At 45.2% G+C, this 18,284-nt stretch overlaps 2 protein-coding genes and 1 long non-coding RNA gene across 3 annotated transcripts; 2 read left to right on the top strand and 1 right to left on the bottom strand.

Annotated features, from left to right (window-relative positions):
• Nucleotides 1-1,667: 1,667 nt before the first annotated feature.
• On the top strand, nucleotides 1,668-10,236 carry LOC148183176 (fatty acyl-CoA hydrolase precursor, medium chain-like). Its single transcript, XM_088062440.1, has 14 exons — nucleotides 1,668-1,819; nucleotides 2,874-3,066; nucleotides 3,886-4,030; nucleotides 4,476-4,609; nucleotides 4,949-5,102; nucleotides 5,982-6,083; nucleotides 6,361-6,465; nucleotides 6,597-6,650; nucleotides 7,123-7,263; nucleotides 7,348-7,434; nucleotides 8,101-8,248; nucleotides 8,439-8,570; nucleotides 8,895-8,967; nucleotides 9,386-10,236. The coding sequence occupies exons 1-14, from the start codon at nucleotides 1,747-1,749 to the stop codon at nucleotides 9,558-9,560; spliced, it is 1,716 nt and encodes a 571-aa protein (XP_087918566.1). The 5' UTR covers nucleotides 1,668-1,746; the 3' UTR covers nucleotides 9,561-10,236.
• On the bottom strand, nucleotides 6,634-12,477 carry LOC148183175 (uncharacterized). Its single transcript, XR_015773817.1, has 3 exons — nucleotides 12,237-12,477; nucleotides 9,029-9,127; nucleotides 6,634-6,706 (listed from the first exon to the last, which is right to left on the bottom strand). It is a non-coding gene; the product is annotated as an uncharacterized LOC148183175 (long non-coding RNA).
• Nucleotides 11,934-18,207, top strand: PDCD2L (programmed cell death 2 like). Its single transcript, XM_088062441.1, has 7 exons — nucleotides 11,934-12,245; nucleotides 12,792-12,955; nucleotides 13,083-13,152; nucleotides 14,158-14,645; nucleotides 15,668-15,781; nucleotides 17,408-17,556; nucleotides 18,061-18,207. The coding sequence occupies exons 1-7, from the start codon at nucleotides 12,231-12,233 to the stop codon at nucleotides 18,189-18,191; spliced, it is 1,131 nt and encodes a 376-aa protein (XP_087918567.1). The 5' UTR covers nucleotides 11,934-12,230; the 3' UTR covers nucleotides 18,192-18,207.
• The last annotated feature ends 77 nt before the right edge of the window (nucleotides 18,208-18,284 follow it).

Below are 18,284 nucleotides of genomic sequence, written 5' to 3'. Positions count from 1 at the left end.
ACAACATGGCTACTGACTGCTTTATCCCAATACAGAATGAATACAACCAACAATCAGTACAGGTTTTTCCACTTTCTCTTGCCCCTGTTCAGGCGCCAAAAACTGTATTTGTCCTAGTTTAGGGCAAATTAGGAAGGAAAACTCCAAATGGGGATTTCCCCAGGGAAATGCCCCTCCCCACCAACTGGTCCGGGAAAAGGAAAAAAAAAAATTCCTTGGAGAGAAGTGGAAAAAGCTGTTTATTTAACAGAAATTGAGTAATATTAAATAATAAAACCTCTTGCTGTTCGATGGGATGGCAAATCTAGGAAGAAAAGTCCTTTTCATGTGGTGTAGCTCGGCTCGCTCAGGTTCTTATCAGTCCCTCCGGCACTGGAAATTGCCCAGGCCCAGGCCCCGGTGGGCCACAGGCGTGAGCTCCCGGGGTTTGGCTGGGTGTTCAGTCCAGAGCTTGCACAGATCGAAGAAAACTGGAAAAAGACAAAGGTCCAGGGAACTCCTCTGCCTCAGCTAGCTAAAACTAACTAAAAGCCAGAGAGAAGCTCTGTCCCGCTGTCTGTCCGTGCTGCAGACACCACAGTCCAGGAACGAGATGTGTGGGAGTGATGTTTTTCCTTAACACAAACTGCGCGCTTCTTCTTCCCCCTCTCTTGCTCTCAAAGCCAGTCTTAAAGGTGCAGAACTCAATATATAACATAAACCAGACGATTGGGGATACCAGTATCATAAAGTCACCCCAGGACAAACCCAAACCATTCTGTGATCGTATCATGTGATTCTTTGAAATGCTGTTTCTGACAACTGAGAATTCCCATGACCTGAAATTACAAAAGTGCATTGCTGGGGCAAGAGCTGCTGAGTCAGGGGAAAAAAACTAAACAAACAGAAAAAGGCAGAGCTTAATAACTGCATAAAAACAACACAACCTCTTAGTTAATGTCAGCAGGTAATCTCTGTTCAGCTAGTCTGTTCTCTCCTTTTCACATCATCCTTCACTTATGGGTGGGAAATGACTCAAAATAAATCCTCTGGATTTTCCAGAGGCATTAGATATATTTAGTTACCACTCAAATACACCCTTCAATATTGTTCCCACGTTACCAAAGCTGATCATTCATCTGTTTATTGTTGTAACTGCATTGCAGCACTAAACCAAACATCCCTGCACACACAGAACTGAGTGACAGGAGTCTCCTGCACCCTGCAGGAAAAGCTGGGATTTCTCCAGTATTGTTTTTTCTGTCCGAAAATACCTTTGAATGTGACTAAATATCACTCAACTTTGACTTCAGTAAAAGTACACTTTGCAGGGGTCTTGGTGTGGAGGTGGCTATATTGTGTTTCTTCCAGTGCGATCTTACTGGCCAAATGCAGTAAATGCAATAAAGCAGACTGAAGGCGCGTTCCTGGTCTCTGCAGCGCAGGCTGAGGAAACCCTCCCCTCCCTGTCCCAGGCGCTGGTGCTGCAGCAGCAGGACAGCGCTGCAGCTGCACCAGTGCAGGGCTGTTTGCAAAGCACTGGCAAGTTGTGCCCGAGCTCCTGTGAGTGCGATTCGAAAGGAGCAGTGAGGAGGCAGCAGGAGTCCCGAGGGGCAGGAGGGCTCCCCGTTGCCGAGCCGAGCCCGGCAGTCCCGTTGCTGGCTCGCAGCCCGAGCACTCCCTGGCCTCCTCCGCCTTTGCCTTGCGTAAGGCGGCCCTGGCCCAGCCTATAAAGGCCCGGCCTGCGGGCTTGGTGCCAGCGGCACCATGGCAGCTGCGAGGGACACGGCGCTGCTGGCCTGCATCCTCTTCCTCGGGGGCACGGCGCTGGTGGCGACAGGTAAACACCGGGGCTTCTGCCCTTTGGTCCCTGAAGGGCGAGAGGGAACCTGCAGCTGCCTCCTGCTGCCACCCGAGAGCCGGGCACAAAGCCTGGGCTGAGCCGGGCACAAAGCCTGGGCTGAGCCGGGCACAGAGCCTGAGCTGAGCCGGGCACAAAGCCTGAGCTGAGCCGGGCACAGAGCCTGGGCTGAGCCGGGCACAAAGCCTGGGCTGAGCCGGGCACAGAGCCTGGGCTGAGCCAGGCACAGAGCCTGGGCTGAGCTAGGCACAAAATTTGAACTGAGCTGGGCATTCAAACTGAGCTTCAATAGCAAAAAGTTCATTTCAATTTTTAATCTGCTTTCAGTCATTTGTCTCATTTGCCTCCTATGCAAACAGCAAAATCAAATTCCTGTCCCAAAATCTTGCCTGCTGACACTGAGCAGCCACAGTGCCACATCTGTAATTTGATATTAGAACTTTCACACAGATCTTAAAATGAGACCTGCTTAAATGTTATCAGGATTTGTTTGTGCCAGACTATTTTTAGCTATGTTAGAAGCTTTTTCTTTTGACTATACTTACTACTAAGAGTTTCTGTGTTCATTGTCTTTTCTTAATGAGAGCAATCTATTGGGTTTTTATCTAACAACCCCGGGCAAAAAAAAAAGATTAAGATCTATGTGCAACCACTAATGCCTGGGTGGTAAGACAATACATATTACATACCTGAAGGAGATTGTACATTCAGACCAATCAAAATGAAGGCTAAAATTATGTCAGCTATATTGATTTAATAAAGGTATAATAAAAATGTGTTAGAATAAATTAGTAAATCTAAAATTTAAATGAGGAAACACTAGTAATCAAATGAGTAAAATATTGAGTAAATCAAACTACTAAAATAAACTAGCAGATTAGAATAGTGTACTGTTTAAAGTGATTGGAGGTTGTTGAAGCTTTTTGTATAAACATTACTTGTTTAAGTAAACTAAAGGTGCCTATTTAAGTAGCAAATCGAGCAATTCCTTAGAAACAGACCAATTCTGTGTTGTTGTGCTCCTGTCCCACAGAACACCCAGAAGCAGAGACCAAACATGGGAGAGTGCGAGGGTACCAGTTCCGAGTGGACGCAGCTGAGAGGACTGTAAATGTCTTTTTGGGGCTTCCCTTTGCTAAGCCTCCGGTTGGATCACTGAGGTTTGCTGAACCCCAGCCACCTGAGCCATGGGAAGGTGTCAGAGATGCCACTTCCTACCCACCAATGTAAGGCAATGATAAAACCACAGAACCCTTCCAAATGTTATGCTCTATGCAATTCCATGACTCTGATGTGCACACAGGGCCATCCACCAGGATAAATTCCTTGGTGTCCTGTGGTTGCTCCTGCAGCTCTTCCAGGGGATGCATTTCTGAAGACACTTTATGAGCTGCTGTCTTTACCAAAAGCTGCTGTTCCACAGGCACCAGCAATGAACTGAGATGGAGCAGCACTTTACAGATAATGCTCAGGAGCACTTGGCCATCACTTACCAGTCACTAGAGACCTTTGGAACAGAGATAGAAGAAGCTGAGGAAACGTTGGAATACAGCATTAGGGAGAAAGTGCTGAGTCAGCTGCTTAGAAGGGCACGTAAGATAAGGAGAGCAATTCTGATCTACCTTGTAAATGTCTCACTCCCGTGCTCCTACTGCCCTTGTTTAGTGTCTCAAGCCTAATACCTGCCATTGCAACATAGCAACTATTGGAGATGTAAAATGATTAACTTATACTTTCACTGAAGTAATTTATAGCCATATGTATTTGCTGATATATTTCTGTGATATTTTAAAACATGCAAAATTGTATCTGCATGTCACTGTGTACTGCAGTGGCTTGATTTTTACAGATCTCATTAATGACAGGTCAAAGGAAGAAAATCTACTAAAAGCAGAAATACATTATGCTTGCAGTGCTACCAATCTAGAAATGTGCTAGAGGTCAGTTTCTGGTTGGCACTTTGTTGTGGAAACACCAAAAAGCTTCTCTTCATTGCTTCCAGGTTTTAGTTAATTCTGTTGCTTGTTACTTTTTCATTTATTCAGGTGTCTACAGGACAAAGTACTAGGACAGCTGACTTCAGACATGGTTACCAACAGAAAAGAGAAAGTTCCTCTCCAAGTGTCTGAGGATTGCTTGTACCTAAATGTGTACACACCCGTTTCTACAGGAAAACAGGAGAAGCTGCCTGTAAGCAAAATCCTCATAATACCTTGAGCAAAATCATCTGACAGCAACCTTCAACCTGTGCCATGAGCCGACATGCAGGGGCAGTTTTGTAGTGATGGTCAACTTACCTGCTTTGCCTCAGCAAATATTAGCTGAGATTGAAGAGAGACACAAAATCCCATTTTACAAGTAAAATTGTATTGGCATTTTAGCTAAGCAGTGCTTGATTTAACCTAAATGATCTGTCCAAAGTCACAGGACACTGGCACAGTGTAGGTATTTAACCTGCTATAAATCAGTGACATTTTGTAGACCTGCAGACCTCAAAGGATTTCTACAATTTGTGAAATGTAATCTAAAAGAATCAGGAATAAAACAGTACAAAATATTAGATCTTGGGGTATATTTAAATTTTATCACGGGAGCTCATACCTGTGCTGGGTTGATCCTGTTTTTCTCTTTCCAGGTTTTAGTTTGGATTCATGGAGGCGCATTAGTTCTTGGAACTGCTTCATCATATGATGGCTCAGCATTAGCAGCATTTGAAAACGTGGTGGTTGTAGCAATTCAGTACAGGCTAGGTATTGCTGGATATTTCAGGTAAGATGCTTGATCTCTGTTTTTCCTAAGTGATTTCCAAACTGAAGTGTGCAAAGCCATTTTCATAAACACAAGTGCAGAAGACTTGCTTATGCAGAGAAACATTTCTGAGCTGCAGTTACAAGAGCTGGGGACAGTTTCCAGTCCCCAGGCAGTTTCCAGCTCTGTTCTTGTGGGGTTGCTGCTCCAATCTCAGGGCTTTCCGAGCCATTCATCTGTCAGTTGTGTAGAGAAGTTCTGTGTAGAGAACGGCAGATGATTTCTCCCACCACAGATTGTCCTTTCCTCTGCCTTTCTGCTTGCATTGAGCATTTAAACAAATCTGCTCTCTCCCTGCAGCACTGGTGATGAGCATGCCCGAGGTAACTGGGGCTATTTAGACCAAGTAGCGGCTCTTCGGTGGATTCAGGAAAATATCGTACATTTTGGGGGAGATCCAGGATCTGTCACTATCTTTGGAGAATCTGCAGGAGGAATCAGTGTTTCTGCTCTTGTGAGTTCACAGTAATATGGAATTTTATTTACTTAGGGGGAGAAATCCCCTCCATCCATTTTCAGTATCTGCAAGAGAAGTCAGCGAGAGAAAAGGGACGGTGTTACAGTGACACATCACCTGGGTCTTTGATACAACAACAAGGCAACAGGATAGCAAAACAATACAGATTCTGATTGATAAAAATGTGCACTTTTCATACTCAAATGTTGTAGTTAAGGAACAGAATGTTATTCCTCATCTGCTGAATTAAATTCTGGTGGGTTTGAGATTAGACCCTCAAAAGTCTAATCTCTGAGAAATGTCCTTTAAGAGGAGTTGTGGACTCTTGCCCATTTTTGGTTTGCTTTGACAGCCGCTTGTGCAAAGTGCTCGAGGTGAATAGTGCTGACAGCTGCAGCAGCCCTGCAGTTTGTGACCCAGTGATTGTGTAAAATCTTTATTTCAACCTGGAGCACACGAGCTGTGACAAAGCTGTCCTTCTCCAGTCCCTCACACTTTGTTGGAGAGCACACAGCCCAACCAGGGTTCATTGTACATGGGGTACAAACCCCCGTTTCCTGAGGCCAAAAGCTCTTTCTTGCCCTTCTGCAGCAGAGCCAGACTGCCTTGGGCACCCTCAGTCTGTACCTGGCTTGCAGTGTGGTGCCGTGGAGCGCTGGAAGCAAAGTGCAGTGGGAGGGGAAAGGCAGCTGAACTCCTCCTCCCTGCGAGCGCTGCCAAAGCACTTTGCACTGCTGGACTGTGCTCAGAGGCTGCACAAGAACACTCTTACCACATGGGCTGTCAAAATGTTCCAAATGGCCACTGCTGGCACTGAAATCCAAAATCACTGCGTGGAACACAGTGCTTGTCATGCTTGTTCTTGATTTTTCACAGGTCTTGTCTCCCCTGGCCAAGGGGCTGTTCCACAAGGCCATTTCAGAGAGTGGTACTGCAGCCCTGGGCTTGTTCACTGACCAGCCTAACGAGGATGCACAAGTGGGTATTTGTGGCAATTTTAATCCCTTTTTCCAGATAGATTTGCATATCCTAAAGTGTTCATTCCAAAATACAGAAACATTGTATTTCTTCTTCTCATTAATACAGTCATTAAAGACAGTATTTCTGTGTGCAAATTGTACATGCTTAATAGTGTGTTGCTTTTCAAACACCCAAATATCCATAAATAGAGAAGAATGAAATGTAAAGGACTTGGTGTCTCATAGAGCCAGATACAGGAAATGTGTCCAAAACTGTTTGTTCTCACTGCTTGCAGAAAATTGCTGCTATCTCTGGCTGTAAAAAATCCAGTTCAGCTGCAATGGTTGAATGCTTGAGAGGAAAAACAGAAGAAGAACTAGTACAGATAACACCGAAAATGGTAGGTGAAATGACACTTCTTGCATTTAAATGACATCTCAGACCTTCTCATAGCAGAGAATACTCTGTGTGTGCTGTAACATTAGAAGAACCTGATGTGGATGTAAACTCTGACTTTCTTGACTTTTTCAGGACATGACAGCCCTGCAGCTCTGCAGCGACGCCTCACCTGAAAATTGCAAACAGGTTCCTGCCCTTCCATTCTGCATCACTTGGAGCTTCCTGTGGTTTGCTGTTGTGCCCTACCAGGGCAAGGAGAAGAAAACGGCACAGATTATTCTGGAGAACCTGAAAATCAAATCATTTCTTATCTCCTACTTAAAAGCTCTTATCACAATGCTTATGAGCCTTTGGCACTTCAATACAGAAATTGGTTTTTGCCCCACTGTTCCAAACATCCATGGCCATACTGAACTAAGAAAAGATGTAAATTCAACATAATGACTTCTGTTTCACAAACATTAGTATTATCTTCACAGTCTTCTGCCTAGTGCAGAAAATCATTCAGAAAAAAAATTAAGATGGCTTGGAAGGCATTATTTCTTCTATTTTCATTTGGCTTCACATTGGAAATGCAGTAAAAAGTCTGAACTTCCTCTAGAAGCACCATGAATTAATTAAATAAAACTTTCTTTTTCTTTTTTCTCTCTTTTTTCAGGACTTCTTTTCTATTGGTGCATGTGTAGATGGTGTATTTTTTCCAAAGAGTCCCAGGGAATTACTCTCTGAAAAATCAATCAATGCGGTCCCATACATAATCGGAGTAAATAACTGTGAATTTGGATGGGTACTTCCAATGGTAAGACACTGAAAATGTTGTAATTTAAACATCATTTTGTAAATAGAAGCTTTTTGATTTAGTATGATTCTCTGTATCACACAGATGATGAAATACCCTCCTTTCGTGGGCGGTCTGAGTAAAGATGTTGCACGTCAAATTTTACAGAGCCAATTGCCAGTATTCATTAAGGTAAGAGGCCATTGCCAGAATAACCCCGTGCTGCTTTCTCGCTGGTCTGGCTGTTTTTACCCCTGGAGGGACATATTTCACTGGAAATGCCATTGTGCTGGACATTGGGCTCCCTGAATTGGGGCAGAAATGGGCAGAGATGTGCTGCACTCCTGTTACCCATAGTGACTGAAAATACTCTCTAAATGTCCAGCCTAAATGCCCCTCTTGCTTAAAAGGAGGCCTGTGGGAAACCAGGAGTGATGCAGGTACCTGAACACAGGTCTCTTGGGATATTTTAGATACCCCAGGTAACGCAAGACATGCAGAGTCCCAGCAGGTATGACAGGAGACCAATGGGACACAACCTCCTGAAATGCAGCAGGATTTCTCTGCAGTTAGGAAGGTTCTTTCCACAGAAGGGAGAACAGTCTGCTTCACTGACTGCTGTTTATCAAGAGGTGTTGGATCCTTAGATCTTGCATCCCCCTTTTCCCTGAGATCACCTGAATCCATAGCTGTGTAACTCCAGTCCTGAGCTCCGAGCCACACTCTGACACAGCTGAGGATTTTCTCTGAAAGGTGATGTTTGGGGTTAGCCAGGGATGTGCAGATGCCACAGACTCACTGCTGTTAGTCCTTATACTGTTCATCATCATTCTAGAGTGCTTTTTATTGCTGTTTCAGGGTATTGCATCTGAAGTTGTTGACAGAGTGTACAAGGAGTACATGGGGAATGCAGAAAGCCCTGCTCAGGTCCGAGATGGCCTCCTGGATGCAATTGGAGATGTCTTCTTTGTCGTCTCATCTGTGGAAGTGGCCAGACACCACAGGGGTAACTCAGCAGCTTCTACAGAACAACTGTAGAATTCTGTCTGGGGGTGGTGTGGGCAGTGTGCAGCACTTTTCACTACCCAAAGAACTGGCAGTGTTTTCATTCAACCAAAACAGCTTCTAAGGAACCTTTATCATCCCTGGGACAGATATTTTCAGCTCTCAAACCAGCACTTCTCTGTATCCTCTAGATGCTGGCAACCCAGTCTACTTTTATGAATTCCAACATCGACCAAGTTCAGTGGAAGGTGTGGTACCCGAGTTTGTCAAAGCAGATCATGGAGCTGAGATTGCCTTTGTCCTTGGAAAGCCATTCTTAGCTGGTGATGTACCCATGCTTACTCCATATTCCTTTTAGAAGCTCTTTAGTACTCATTTTAATTACTGCAGGTCTTTAGAATAGAACTTCTCTCTTATAAGCATTAGAAGCATTATATATAAGCATAATTTATATATCATAAGCATTATTATGAGCATAAACATTTTCTCTCCTCACTAGTAGACACTTTTCATTCCATCATTCATCTGCAGTTCTCTCCTAGAAAACACTCCAGTAGCTCAGGGCAACAAGTAGAAGTGTTGCAATTGATAGAGCTCATTCCAATTATTTACTTTCTAATGTGGCCGTTTCATCTCTCCCATTTCAGGAGGTGCTACAAAAGAAGAAGATAAACTGAGCAGAACTGTTATGAGATACTGGACCAACTTTGCTAAAAATGGGTGAGAACCACAATGCTAATTACAGCTCAGGTTTTGTCTGTGCTGCCCAGAACACACCTACCTGCCTGAAGCAGTACTTATATGGTGGTTCCTAGAAATTTGGCAGAATTGAAGATAAATGTTGAAGCAATTTCTCTTCTTCATGGTCTTGTAAAAGAACCTGCAGACATGAGAAAACAAAAAAAATCTAAGAGCTGTTACTCCAACTGCAGTGGTGTTTAGATCTAAAATTAATGACAACTATTATACTTTTGCTCTTCCACTGAGGAGCTTTTTCATCAAGTACTGTCCATGTATTCAGGTACCAGAATCACATAGTCTGAGCTCCTGCTGGTTTTCTGGAATGCTGTGAACCTGAGAACTCAGAGAGCAATGGATTGGCAAATGGAGAGCTAACTTTTCCTTCTGTTATTTCCAGAAATCCCAACGGAGAGGGCTTGGTCCATTGGCCCCAGTATGGCCTGGAGGAAAAATACCTGGGAATAGACCTGGAGCAAAAGGCAGCAGAGAAACTGAAAGAACACAGAGTGCAGTTTTGGGCACAACTCATGAAACAAAGTCAGACTGAAAGGAGAAAACACACAGATTTATAAGAGCTGTGGAGGGTTCAGTTTGCTTTTAAAAGCCAAAGGAAAGTCAAACAAAATGAGTTTGTCAGGATGCAGAGTAATAATCACCTTTTAACTCATTGTTGTCCTCTGCTGTCCTAATCTCAATGAAAGTAGAGAAACAAAGGCCATTTGGAATGTTTGTCAGACTAAAAATCACTATTTAATGAAGCAAGCAGAAACCCCACCGAGTCTTTCCGGGTCCAAACAGACCATGGTACCTCCTCAGTGCATATTAAAGCTGAATAATGAGCTGGGAATGGGCAAATGAACTGAAATCTGTAAGAAATTGTTGGAGTCTGAGACACAGAGTGTGTGCCCTTGTTTCTGATGCATAGCTCTGAGATCCAGAAAAACACTGAATTTGAAAAAATTGAAAAATGAATTGAAATCTGTAAGAAATTATCTATACAGAATGTACCATGAGTGTCAGACTGTTTGTTGTGCCTATTCACCTCTTCTTTCAGAAGAGCATGATCAGTTGTCCTTCCTAGAGCCCCCTTCTGCCTTCTTTAACTGGAAGTTGCTTGTAGGCAGCAGAGCATCCATCAAGCTACATCTCTGAGGTGGGCTTGACATCTCACAGAAGAGGACGGGAAATCTTTATTTGTTGTATTGGTTTGTGAATTGTTATAAATAAATGGTACTTTGCTTTTTGGAACTTGCTTTGCTTTCACATAACAGACAGAGGCTAATTCCGAGAGGTTAAGTCACACCCGAGAAGCCAGAAATGTGCCCAGTTTCTCTCTTCCACCTCAATGGTTTCAGGTATGAATCTTTCAGGTTTCTGTGCAGGACCTGAGGCTTAAGGCTCTTTCCAGAAACTCTTCTGGGCTGTGACTGTGTGTCCTTCAACCCTTCCAGGCAAATTCCCAGGGCAGTGACTGCAGGGAGGACGCAGTGCTGGCAGGACAGACGTGCACAGAGGCAGAGGGGGGAGCAGAGGCTGCTGGTATTCCCTGCACGTTGTTGGCTCAGCAGCAGCAGCAGAGAGAAGATCTGCTGAGGCAGAGTGTGCACCCCCAGCCTCCCACAGCTGTGGGAGGGGTCTGGGCACACAGGCACTGAAGTGGCTTTTTTGCCAAGTTACACGAGCAGCAGCTACAAAGGAACAATGTGGGAATCCAGCAAGCCAGGGGAGCTCTCCTCATGAGCACAAACAAAGAAACAGCCCTACTGTCACTACCACCCCTTTAACTGGTGCCCAGCTCCCACACGCCACAGCACCCCGGGGGGCTCTCACAGGGACAGCCCAAGCTCCTGCTACAGCTGTTGACCCTTTGAAGGCAGCTTCTTCTTCTTCCTCCTCCTCCTTCTCACCTCTGGCTTCACTTGCTTTTGCCCACCTGTGGACCTCAAGCAGTGAGATCTGCACTACCTGGCCAGTCCCTTTTGTGCATGTTCCATAACTTGTGAAAATCACCAGTTGTTGCAATTAGTAACAGCTGATTGCAGCAAAATTCCTTTGACTTGTGTCACATTTCTTCTTCCTTCCCTTGTTTTGGTCTGACACAGCCTTTAGGCCCATTATTGGTTTGCTGAATCAATGTGTCTGTCCTTGTACTTTGAAAAAATCATTATCTGACCAGGACAGAAGAAATGCCGTGTGTTTGGGAATGCAAAGCCACAGGTATAACTCCTGTGTAGAAGGCAGCTGTTTTATTAGGCACACATGATAACAAAGCAATTTCTGACTGTGTGAGAGGAAGTATTCTGTCTCTGTGTGGATTTTAAACAAACCCCAAATACAGAGACCGGTACTCTGTCAAACAGCTGAGAAAGGAATAACAGCAAAGGCACAGTGTACAGGCTACATTTAAGCAACAGATCCTTACATTATGGGCCAAACCTAATTTTATTTCATAGCTTTAGTGTTTGTGGTGACTTGGTATAGATTCCCAGCTGCACCTATATTGGAAGAAATTCTTAGCAGTATATTTAGGGGTAATACTCAACAAGAACTGCTGCTGTTCTGTTTTTCACATTCATCTATAAAAGCCTTAAGTATTTTCTTTAAATTGTATTAATGTTCCATAATTACTCTAATTGCCTTTCCAAGGTGGTCACCAAGTGTGTTTGTTCTGTGCCACTCCTGCTTCTCTGATCCTTTTGTTGCTAAATGCAAAATATGGAAATTTTCATTGCCCTAGGATGATCTTTGCTCTTTGATCTCTGTCCCATTCAAGCCTGATCAACAAGGAGGGAGATTTAATCCGTGAAACAGAGCAGGCAACAAGCGCTAAGTGATGTCCAGCTGCTCGAAGCACAAATTCCCGCTCAGCAGAGTTGCCTTGTTAAGGTTTGGGGCTGGACATGTTCCAGTGATCTCGGCCCCGGGTGAGGTTAACAAAGCTCGGCCAGAAGGATTTCCACTGATCCACGCGGAATGCAGAATTCCTGGGCCACGAGGACATTGGGCAGAACCCCCAGATAAGGAAGAGACAAATAAAGGAACTCGGCAACGGTGTGGGATCAGCTCGGCCTGGCTAAAGGGCAATTCCGGCAGGGGCAGATCAGGACCCCCGAGTGATGGAGCCCCCCCACAGGAAAGCACCGAGCCAAAGGAGGAGAGAGATAGAGCAGGGCAGTAATTAGCACGAGAAGCGAGAGACTCATTAAGCGATAGAAGAGAGAATAGTAGTCAATAAGAGAACTATGTACCTTGGAACCGTAAGTGCAGGTTAATGTCTTTGTTTGCTAAAAGGTGTCAAGAGTGGAAAGTTGTGCCAGTCGCGCCGCCTGGCTTGGTGGATTCGGCACCTTTCGGTGCCCTTTGTGGGCAGAAGTGTGAATGAAGGCATGGCGGGCCCTGGCAGGAAAGGGCCGGTTCGGGGCCAGCCCCGAGTGCCCCGGCCGAGGCTCGGTGCCTCAGCCGTGCGGGCGGGAGCGGGGACGGAGCTGCCGTGAGGGGAACGCCCGGCCCGGGGGCGCGCGCGGCGCGGCGCCGCTCAGGCGGGCACGCGCACGGCGCCTCAGGCTGGCACGCGCACGGCGGCGGGGCCATGGCGGGAAGGTCGCCCGTGCTGCTGGGGCTGCGCGACGCCGCCATGGCGGGGCCGAGTCCGGCCGGGCCGCTCCCCGCATGGGCCACCAACAAGCTCGGCGGCACCGCGGTACGGCTGGGCCGGCGGGGCGGGACGGGGCTGTGGGGCCCGGCCGGGCGAGGGGTATGCGCCGGGCCCCGGCCGGGCCTGAGCGGTGGTGTCGGTGTTGCAGGACTGGCTGCCGGCGGTGCGCTCCGGGCCGGCGCGGTGCGCTCGGTGCGGGCGGGCGCTGCTGCTGCTGGTGCAGGTGTACTGCCCGCTGGAGCGCGGCCCCGCGCACCGCGCGCTCCACGTGTTCGCCTGCGCCGCGCCGCGCTGCTGGGGAGCCGCCCGCAGGTGAGCGCCGGGCCGCGTCCCTCCTGGGGGGTGGTGGTCCTGTTGTTGTTGTTGTTCCTGTTGTTGTTCCTACCGCCGGTCAGTTGTCCCCCTCACCCTCTGTTTCTCTTTGCCTGGCACACGGAAGCTGGAAGGTGCTGCGCTCCCAGTACTCGCAGGCCCAGGAGAAAGAACCCCGAGATCTCGGCGTCAAACAGGTAGAGCTCAGCTATCTGTGCCTGTCCGGACTTTGCCGGGGCTGCAGGGGGAGCGCTCCGGACCAGAGCCGAGGCTGAGCTGCATGACTTGCACACCCTGCATCTCCTTGTTTAAATAAGCTTCCTGCAGAAGCTGTACTCTGATGGTTTCCAGTCACGTTCCGTGGTTGTGTGGAGAAGTCGTGGTCACAGAATTTTTGTCACTGCACTATGCTGTTGACTATAAGATAGTTAAACAGTGATTAAGCTACTATTTGCTGGCTGGTTTTAAAGTGGAAATAACTGTCCAGCTGTATGGCCAAAACTGATACTTAATAGTTCAGCTGACTAAACTTGCTCTACTGTTACACTGTTTAGGTTTGGATCTTAAAGCTGTTTTCTTTGTCTTCTATTTTAAATGGATCTCTTTAAGTTTAACACAAGCTTTTTAATTAAAGTGACTCAATTAATATTGATATACTTGTGAGAAAAAATGGCATGTTGGCTATAGCAGATTGGAGGAGTAGGGTGAACCAAGCTAGTGGAGGCAGGCAGGGAGGGTTTATTCAGTTGGTGCATTTGCAATGTGAAACGTTGGCCTGTGGTAAATGGGCTTGTACTCTGATAATATGGTGGTGGTGTTATTATTATCTCCTTCTGTATTTTGCCCTTTGGGTGCAGAATTCCAGTTGGGTGCAGTTGCTGCTTCAGCTGGAGCTGCCCCCGCAGCTGGCAGGGGCTGTGCCACAGCCGGGGCATGGCAGCAGGAGCACAAGGGCCTCTCTGAGGGCTTGTGAATTCTTGCTCTGTTTCTGTACCATGAGATGTTTTTGCCAGAACTGTGATGGTGGGAGAAGGAACTGTGGCTGTGTTGGGAAGTACCACGGTGAGGAGAGTAGGTGCAACAGCGCTGAGCATTAGGTTAAGGCCTCAATTCTGTCATCTGTTAGAAGCTGAATTTGAGGAACGTTAGGGTGGCAGACCTTGGCAATGTTCTCTTCCCTTTTGGCTTTTTTTGGTTCTCAGAAAGAAGAATGGAACTCTGCTGCAAAGGATTGGTGTGAAGATGCGGATGACTGGGGAGCCTGTGATGGAGCAGAGCCTCCTGCATGTGCCTCCCTTGAGCTGCTTGGCCTAAAGGAAGCTGTGAGCAGTGAGGTGGAGTTTGCATCCCGGCTCCAGCAGCTGCACCTGTGTGAGCCTGCTGATGGCTCAGGTCCCCAGGACACACATCCTGCAGCCTGGGAGGACATGGATGACCCAGGTGCCCAGGACACACATCCTGCAGCCCGGGAGGACATGGATGACCCAGGTGCCCAGGACACACATCCTGCAGCCTGTGAGGACATGGTGATGGCAACGGCTGCTTCAGCTCCTGTGTTCCAGCCCTTCTACATTAATGTTGTGGATGAGGAAGACTACATGGGTTTCCTTGACATACATCATGCACATAAGCTACTGAAGGAGTATCAGCAGAGAGAGTGTGTTGATTTGGAACAGATGATGTCAGAAAGGTGAGAACAGGTCTGGATTTCGTGGAGAAACAAGGAATTGTGTTGTTTCCTGTATGCTGATTGATAATCTAAATGGGACTCTCACTAAACCTGAAAGAGATGTCTGGAAGCTCCTTCAGAAACCAGTGGTATGCTGTGCAGGATGATCAGAACAATGCAGCCAGTGCTGCCAAATCTGGAGTTAGTCAAAGATGCAGCTATTTCTGAGTGACTGAGCACTTGGAGTGTTCAGGGGCTCCAGGTGGTGCAGTGGGTGGTTAATCTCTGAAACAGTATCTGTGCTAAATGGCATGACTTTCTATCATGATATTTTATGCGTTTTTCTTTACAGGGCTAAAGCTCTTCTTGTGTTCCTGTTGCATTTTTAGGAGTTGAATTTTTCGGAGTTGAATTTTTCAAGGATTTTGGCTAGAGACTGGGTTGATGGTAGGACACCTGAAGGTTTAGTAAAGGTTGCCTGAAAAGCAATTATTGAGCGTGGTTACTGAAAATATTTTCTTAGTAAAATATTGAACTTGGTCACAGTGAGGACTTTTGGCCACTTGTGCCTGAACTGTGGACAGCATTGATTTGTTTACAGCTAAAGCTGCTGTCAGCTGCAGAATCTGCAGAGAAGACTTTTCAGCAGTGCTGGTCCTGTTGATTTTTGTTGACCTTTATACAACTGTAGAAGTTCAATTATGCTTGATTCAAAATTGCAAAAGACAACATCACAATTTAAAAAACACAAAATTTTTCAGGAGTTATTAGAGGAAGGGGTTTTTGATGGCATAAAGCAGGTATCTGGTGGATTTGAGTCCCATGTGATAGTTTGCAACACTGTTAGTAAGTCACCAGAAACCAAAGAATGAGAAGAAAAAAGTTTCACTTGCAACCTCTAACAGGAATTTGCTCTTAACATGTATATATTTTTTTTCAGTGTATTTAGTATAATTGTGAGATTATAGTAACCATTCCTTATTTAAAACATTTATGTCGTACTGAAAACCTTACCAGACAGTTTGTTTCTTGTTTCCATACAGTTTTGCAGGTGAAGATGGTAATGAAAAATATGAGAAGAGTGAAGTAAAAAGCTGGGATCACACATTCCATAAATTCATGAAAAGAATATCTATCTGTCCTGAACAGATTCTAAGGTATGTTGATAATCTGGTTGTAACAGGGAGATACAAATCATTGGCATGGATGGTTGGTACATCAGAATAAATTCTTTATTGGAAATATGTGTATGTTTTAATTCCTTAACTGAAAAAAACTGCAGTGGAGGCTGTTGCCATGTCTCTGGTCAGACTTCAGTCCCTGGTTGGGCTTTCTTTTTACAAAGTTTAAGTAGATGAGAAGCAAAGCAGAATCAGAGACCATAGCTCTGGCTGTGGGAGAGTTTTGAGATAAGACCTGATGAGAAGAGAGCCTGACTGTCTTTGAAGCCTCACTGAAATCCAGGCACAGAAGTTTCCAAGAGACAGTGTTGAGGGGGAAGTATGACAGTGGGGTGCTGTTGTGATAGATTTCCAATGCTGTCTGCTCCTCTGAAATTTTGTGGAATTTCTAATGTCTATCCTGCAAGGAATTACTTGTTTTAAGGCCCCAGTTCTGCAGCTCGTTGTGGACTCCCCTCAGCACCCAGCAGTCTTCAGGTCTTCTAAATCTGTTGCTTTTCCTAGAACAAAAGCAGGTGTAACCTCAGAGTAGCTGCTCTTCCTGAGTGAGGAGTTGATTCTGGATGGGAATATAGCAAAGAGTAAATCTTAAGTCATTCATAGTATCAGAAAATACAGGTTTTCATGGATCACACTGACTGCTCCAGGGAGTCCAGTGCTGCCTGTCTGGTCAGGCTGTCTCAGTGTAGTGACAGGGTTTTTGTTTTACCAACTTTGCAGTACCAGGTGGAGCTAACTGGGGTTAGTTCATCCCTTTTTGATGAGGAGTTAAAAGTCTGAGTGGCTGCTTAGACAGAAAAGGGACATGAGAAACTTATTAATTGCCAAAGATTAGGAGATTTTCTAGTGCAGAGTGCAAGTAGCATTTTCAGACAGCTTTTCACTGGATCTGTCACTTTGCAGTATTATGCTCTTTGAATTTTCCATTCCTATAAAACATCAGCTCTGGTGCTCCTTGGGCTGTCTCTGGTTAGAATCTTTCCATAGCTTCCCTTTGCCCTCCCTGAGGGCTGTCAGTGTGTTCTTAGACTCACATTTCCCCTGCCTGCAGGGTCCCTGTTGGTCTTCAGTAGAGCACAGAATCTCCTGCTTGATACTCAGTGGAAACCATCCTTAGTCTTTGTTTCCTGTAAGCTGCAACATTTTGGTAGCTCTTAAAAATAAACCAACACTTCTGAGCCATAGCTACAGTGGTTTTGAGACCAGTTTGATGTTAAATCTTATACTTGTTGAATTTTGTTTTATTTTGTTGAATTTTTATATTTTATTGCCACTGTTTAGGATTCCATTTTTTAGGCAAATTAATGAAATTATTCCAGTACAGCATATTTTGGACGTGTCCATTCAAAGCATTTGTCTCCTCTAAATACAGCTCTTTCCTTAAGATTTTCCAAATATTAACCTACCAAGTGTTTCCCCCTCCCTGTCTTTATTTTTTGGTTCATGATTCCTTTGAAACTTCTGACTCACAACCATGTTTTTTACTTGAAGCAGGTTCAGAGATTACAGCAAATCCTGAACACTGTTGCAAGCATCTAAGATTTCCTATCAAATTTAGATATTTTAAAAATTCATCATTTTTTCTTCCCTGTCTTCTCTCAGATACTCTTGGGGTGGCCAGCCTTTATTCATCACATGTCCTCCAGCCAACCTGGACCAGGATATTCCAGCCTGCAGTAACTGTGGAAGCAGCAGAGTGTTTGAGTTCCAGCTGATGCCCACTCTGGTCAGCATGCTTCAGAGTGACTCAGGTGCTTGACTTGGTTGAATCAATATTTCTGTCAGTCTCCCTTTTGGGAAAGTGCAGTGAACTGCAGTTTGGGTTGTTTCCAGCTACCCACATGTGCTTAACCACAGGGATGGTGTTCAGAGAATCTCCACTGCAGATTTCAGTGAGCAAAGAGAGAACTCTGCTTTATGAAGTCTCTGATTACAGTTTGAGTTGCTCACTAGTGAACTTCAATAACTGCAGTAGGGATAATTCCATGGCCTTGGGAGCATTTGTCTTTATTGCCTCTTAAAGGAGGCCTTGGAAAATAGATAAGAGATTTGGAGATAAGAGATAAGATTGCAGATAATTAAAAATCTCTTAGAAAATTCTGATTCGGCTGCCTGTAAAATGTTTAACATTAGAAAATACTATTTACAGAGGAGACTGAATTAATTTGTGCAAAGACTAAAGTCTAGAGGTAAGCAATAGCCCCTAATTATGTCACTTTTCATACCCTTATGTACCTTTGTTGCTTTGTTTCTAGATCTGTCAGTGGAATTTGGAACTGTTATAGTTTACACGTGTGAGAGAAGCTGTTGGCCGACAAATCATCAAACTCCTCTTGAAGAATATATTTTTGTACAAGAAGACCCAGATCAGAGATTATTTAAATAAATTGTATTTCTCTGCATAGTTGAAAAGTCTGTTGGGATGTTTTGGTTTCTTTTACTACTAGTATGTAATTACATACAGAATTTTCCTCAGATG

Source organism: Pseudopodoces humilis, chromosome 14, assembly GCF_049639895.1.
Source record: "Pseudopodoces humilis isolate 2021_Gansu_Grassland_sample_001 chromosome 14, ASM4963989v1, whole genome shotgun sequence".
Taxonomy (NCBI): domain Eukaryota; kingdom Metazoa; phylum Chordata; class Aves; order Passeriformes; family Paridae; genus Pseudopodoces; species Pseudopodoces humilis.
This window is presented reverse-complemented; position numbering and strand designations above follow the sequence as displayed.